Source organism: Pinus tabuliformis, chromosome Q, assembly GCF_031772625.1.
Source record: "Pinus tabuliformis cultivar Carrire ecotype Pingquan chromosome Q, CPIR1, whole genome shotgun sequence".
NCBI classification, from domain to species: domain Eukaryota; kingdom Viridiplantae; phylum Streptophyta; class Pinopsida; order Pinales; family Pinaceae; genus Pinus; species Pinus tabuliformis.
The window spans coordinates 1013509522-1013514845 of record NC_142296.1 but is presented as its reverse complement, the minus strand read 5'-3'; the positions used below and the strand labels follow the sequence as shown (position 1 = coordinate 1013514845).

General features: G+C 34.5%; 1 protein-coding gene across 1 annotated transcript; it reads right to left on the bottom strand.

Annotated features, from left to right (window-relative positions):
- Positions 1-888: 888 nt before the first annotated feature.
- Positions 889-4087, bottom strand: LOC149222934 (cysteine-rich receptor-like protein kinase 44). The gene is made up of 6 exons (XM_089383199.1): positions 2993-4087; positions 2755-2894; positions 2438-2648; positions 2086-2320; positions 1810-1960; positions 889-1705 (listed from the first exon to the last, which is right to left on the bottom strand). The coding sequence occupies exons 1-6, from the start codon at positions 3684-3686 to the stop codon at positions 1325-1327; spliced, it is 1812 nt and encodes a 603-aa protein (XP_089239325.1). The 5' UTR covers positions 3687-4087; the 3' UTR covers positions 889-1324.
- Positions 4088-5324: the final 1237 nt, after the last annotated feature.

The following is a 5324-nucleotide window of genomic DNA, read 5'->3' as shown; positions in this document are numbered from 1 at the left end:
AATTTTTAATTTTTATTAAATTACCATAAATATAAAAACAATTAAAATATTTAAAATATAATAAAAATTCATTAATTAATCTTTTCATTTACAAAATTATTCATAAAATAGATTCGAAAAAGACTTTTCCTATAAACTCTGTACACAACACTTACAAATAAAAAATATAAATATTTTATACAGAATGATAACCAAAAACACTTTCAAATAAAAAAATTATAATATTTTATGCAAGGAAATGCAACACATATATCATACTTTATCGTGCAAGTACAAAATTATCTATAAAATGTATCCAGAATAAACATTTCATCATAACCATCATAGTCTATAAGTGATATTTTAAAATATTAAAATGTTTCAGACTTCGCTGGTAGCATGATAACTGAAAACACTTACCAACCAAAAAATAAAAAAATAATATATTTTATTCAGGAAAATACAATACATATTTTATATCAAAGCACAACAAAACATATATTTGTCCAATGGAGGCCGCCTTGATTTTGGTAACAAGTAACAAAAAAACACTTATTGATAATCCCGTTGCTTATATTTCAGGCGTGGTTTAATTATTAAAAATTTTGTGAAAAGTTTATGTTTCAAACTTGTAATTCTTATAAATTTTAACTAAATTACAAATTAAACTAAACCAAAAAAATATCTAAATTATTTTTCAAATTTTATAAAGTGTATAAATTTATATTAATTTCCAACATAAAAGTTTTCCAAGTGAATGAAAAACCAGCAATGTCATCATGCATCTAGATTGATAACTTAATAGAATTGCTTCGTAAAAAAATCCATAAATTACTTTGAAAAATAATAAAAATTTGGTAAAATTATGATAAAATCTAGCCGAAATTATTGAAAATTTAGGTTCAGGCCCAAAAACTCTGGATTCCCAGAAATTCTTGATAATACTAAATCCATTTCGACTAAGAAACGATTCTTCTGATTTTTGAAATTTATTTTTGACCAATTCCGGCCAAAAAAACGGCCATCCTCACAATTATGTGGCGTAACGCCTTAGTATCTCTGTTTTCAGAGTTGTACTGCGTACGTCTACCTGAAGAGTTATTTCATTCATTAACCAATGAAGAGATTTAGTATGTGTGTCAGTACCATCTACCATTCATGATTCATTTAATCAACGAAGGCCTGGGAAAATCTTCATCTTGAATGTCAGCATTCCATGACATGATGTTAGTAATGGAAATATGTGCAGAAACACTGGATGGTGAAACACCACTTTCACATCCATTAAGATACTGTTATCCTCTGAAACTCACTTTATTTACAATGAACCGTAATGATTTTCTGCCTACCTAGCGTCCAATTCACTAATGGTGACATCATTTATGGAAGGAACCAAAGGACTCTGTGTATAGACAGACGACACAGATGATGCGGTGGCAGACGACCGTGACTGGTGAATCCCACTGCTAGAGCTGCCAGCTGTGGATCGTCCACGGGAACTGTCACTACTTTTCACAAATGCGGGCTTTGTTGGATTTGCTACTGTCACAGAAGCGCTGGAGATCATCAATATAACATTAGACATAATTGGACGGAGGCCTGGATCAGCTTGCGTGCATAGAAGCGCAACCTGAATGCATCTTAAAGCTTGCTCTTGTCTGATTGTTTCCGCCAATGTCGAATCTATCATATCTGGAAGACACCCTCGCTTGTATAATCTCCAAGCCTGCATCACAATCATCCAAGGCAAATGCATACTCACTTAACATCTCCTTTGTCTGCAAACAACTGTTGCTCATGCAAAAAAGTAATCATGAATTGAAGTCTTACCCATTCTAATAGGCTTTCCATTTCATCAGGAAAATTTGTGTCACTGTTTTTCCTTGCACTTACAATCTCAAGGACTAGCACTCCAAAACTATACACATCAACCTTCACAGATAATTGCCCCCTCATTGCATACTCTGGCGCCATGTAACCACTGCATACTCCAAGCAAATTTTTTCCAAATAAGTAGGGCGTTTAACGTGCCTAAATCTGACGATTGAATAAATGCGAATTGTTCATAAATTGAATTAGGGAAAGGGTCAAGGGAAATATTCCTACTATGTCCCTGCAACTCTGGTTTGGATATGAGTCTCGTCTTCAGGAAAGAGTTTTGCTAACCCAAAGTCTGCTATCTTTGGATTCAATCCCTCGTCCAGCAAAATGTTGTTTGGTTTAATGTCTCTATGAATGATTCGCAACTGTGAATCCTCGTGAAGATAAAGAAGACCACGAGCTATTCCCATTATGATGTTATAGCGTGTATGCCAATCAAGACGTCTCTTTTTCTCTGGATCTGTATTCATATTTCAAGAATACCAAATTTCAAAACTTTTAAATTATCAATCTCATTAAATTTTATGAAAGATTTATCCTCTTTCCCCCAATGAAAAAAAAATCCAAAATGACCTACCAAACAGAAAGGTGTCAAGACTCTTGTTGGGCAAAAACTCGTAGACAAGCAACCTCTCTGGTCCCTCGGCACAACACCCAAGCAGCTTTACCAGATTTCTGTGTTGAACATTGGCCACAAGCTTTACTTCATTCATAAACTCTCGTTTGCCCTGTCCAGATCTTACAGACAACTTCTTCACTGCTATTTCTTTTCCGTCTCTCGTTATTCCCTGAAAGAATTAACCCCATCGATAACCCATGGGAAAACCCCGCTTCGTCTTGGTGAAGTCATGCAATTTCATCTGTTACAAATAGTAATAATAAGTGCATACATACCTTGTATACAGGGCCAAACCCTCCCTCTCCAAGCTTCTTGGTTCCATCAAAATTATCCGTTGCTTCTATGAGATCTTCTAAGGTGAACAGAATTTGCTCTTGCTTCAGTAGCGTCGATTCCGGGTCATTCTCATGTGCTTCTGTGTAGACCAAAAAAATAAAAGTAAATAAGAATCTAATTTCATGAGATAACACAAGTTTGGTCGTGCGAAACAGAGGACAAAACTGCAGATTCTACCTTCGTTCTGGGTTGCTGGCCTTGGTGAAATGGCCGATTTCAATTTCCTCCATATGGCAAACAAACAGACCATTACCGCTAGAAGCACGCCTCCCACGATCCCCAATATTATGGGTAACGTTTTTGCAGCTGATCCTTCAGCGAAACCTTTATTTGCGGATTTGTAAGCCTTATATGACAGGTTTGTAAGGAGATTTAATGTAGTGGCCCTAAAACTCTTTAGAATGCCAGTATTAATGTCGTTTTCATTCTCCAGTAAAGGCCCATCGGCTTCTACCTGCGAAATGAAGTTGGAGTTCTCGTATCGCACGAAGCAGTTATCCATCCATACTCGACCGCCGACATCGTTTGCGCAAAGTTGTAGAACACTATCGTTTGCTTGCTGTGAACAGATTGAACAGTCTTGTTTAGATATGTTACCTGTGCACTGGAGGAGGCCATAGATTCTGTTGGGGCTTTGTCCATAGGAAGAAGTGTTGAACCCTGTTTGAGGGGTATTCTTCACTAGATTACCCATGACCCTATTCAAATTGCTGGAAAATGTACTTCCATCAGCGTAAGTAGAAGCATTATTGCATGTATATGATCGCACCTCTGATATAACTGAAGGAAAACTGCTAATGAATAGTAAGCCGATCAGATGAAAGAGAATAGTGGACTGTTTGCAAGAATTAGCAGAATATAAAGTTCCCATAATCTTAAAACTGGGAAAGTCAGGTCAAGGACTCTGATGAATATGGCTACAGGGCGCTATAAAATTGGTGGCGTTGGGTCACTGAGACACAGGAAACAATGGCCCGATGCGGATTGGGATTGGGAATTATCAACTTGGCAAGGATTGCAAAATCAACAAAATTGCCTGACGAAGTATATGCTTCCTTTCACTAACAGAGACCCTGAATTAGGACACTCAATTGGAATTGGAATTCCCAAACTATTTCGACATCCGCGGACAATAAACTTCAACGGGCCATTCGGCCTTTGGTAGGTATGAAATTGGAACTGAATTCAATGTCTGCAGTGGAAGATTGGGGTTGATTTGGGCGGGTTGGGTACATAATTTTAGGTGAACTGTATCCAGACCAGAGCAGGGGTCTTAAGTTTTCATTATCTTGGTCAATTACATACCGCTGCCCGCATTATTACAATAAATCAATTATTGACATTTACAACTAATAGTGTCATTAAAATACAGTAAACAAATACATTATTCTAAAAATATATTTAAGCAAATACATTTATCTTAAAGGGGAAATACACTACCTACACATTAATAACCCTATAACATTGTATATATTGCACTGTGTGTTCGTTTTTACCTATGAGTTTCTGAGTCTGTGTCATAATTTCCAGTGCCGTAACGGTGTTGCCTGTATTGAAAATAGTCGTAGGTTGTTGATGTGTCGCGTCAATCGATTTTAAAGATAAGTGATACCCCTCCAGTTTCACATCAATTCTGTACATGTGTTTATATAATGATAATTAGACTAAAATTTTTGCTTTGCCTTAAAATTTATGAAAATTTCAATAATATTTTAAATTTAAGTAGAGATTTTTGTAAATTTAAATTAAAGTTGTTAAATTTTAAAATTTTAAATGTTTTAGAAAATTTTGGATGACACTGAATCTATTATTATTTTCAAAAACATGATTTAAATACTATTTTCAACAAGATTATTAAAATTATTTTACATTCATAAGTAAAATGATCGTCCAGGCCATTCAACCACCTATATTAAATAGATCGTCCAGGCCATTCAACCACCTATATTAAATAGAGTTTAAAATAAAATGGCTACTTTTACCTAGTCTCACCTTTCTTGCAAATTATAAACTACTATTAAATAAATTTAAATATTTGGTTACCCTTTGAAAATTCATAGTTGGAGTGGTTGGCCAAAATCACGGTGAATAAGCATCTAATCCTTTCCCCGTATCGTGAGCCTCTCAATCTCTGCACACGCAGCAAGAAGCAGCTCCTCTCCAATAGAGAATCGACATTTTGTATCTTTTCAGGGTCAGGATGTCGAGAGAGGTTTTCACCGTAAGATTTGTTGTTGCACATTTTGCATCTTAAATCTTTTATATATTCATTTGGTTAAACTTATTTTCGTGGTTTAATTTATTTTTTAAATTAATATAAATTGATATTTAATTACGTGGATAGTAATGTTTATTTTAGAATGCGTATTTATAATTTTAATTCAATTACTCATGATTATTAGAAGTTAAATTTATTTTTGTGGTATAATTTATTTTTTAAATTAATATAAATTGATATTTAATTATGTGGATAGTCGTGTTTATTTTAGAATAAAAAATTATAATTATA

What these genes read in the sequence shown, in the direction of transcription:
- LOC149222934 (XM_089383199.1), bottom strand. Translation starts at nt 3,686, where the DNA reads ATGGGAACTTTATATTCTGCTAATTCTTGCAAACAGTCCACTATTCTC. An exon ending in GCCAGCAACCCAGAACGAAG is followed by an intron (nt 2,895 to 2,992) that starts GTAGAATCTGCA and finishes TGGTCTACACAG; the next exon opens with AAGCACATGAGAATGACCCG. An exon ending in TGGAAAGCCTATTAGAATGG is followed by an intron (nt 1,706 to 1,809) that starts GTAAGACTTCAA and finishes ATTGTGATGCAG; the next exon opens with GCTTGGAGATTATACAAGCG.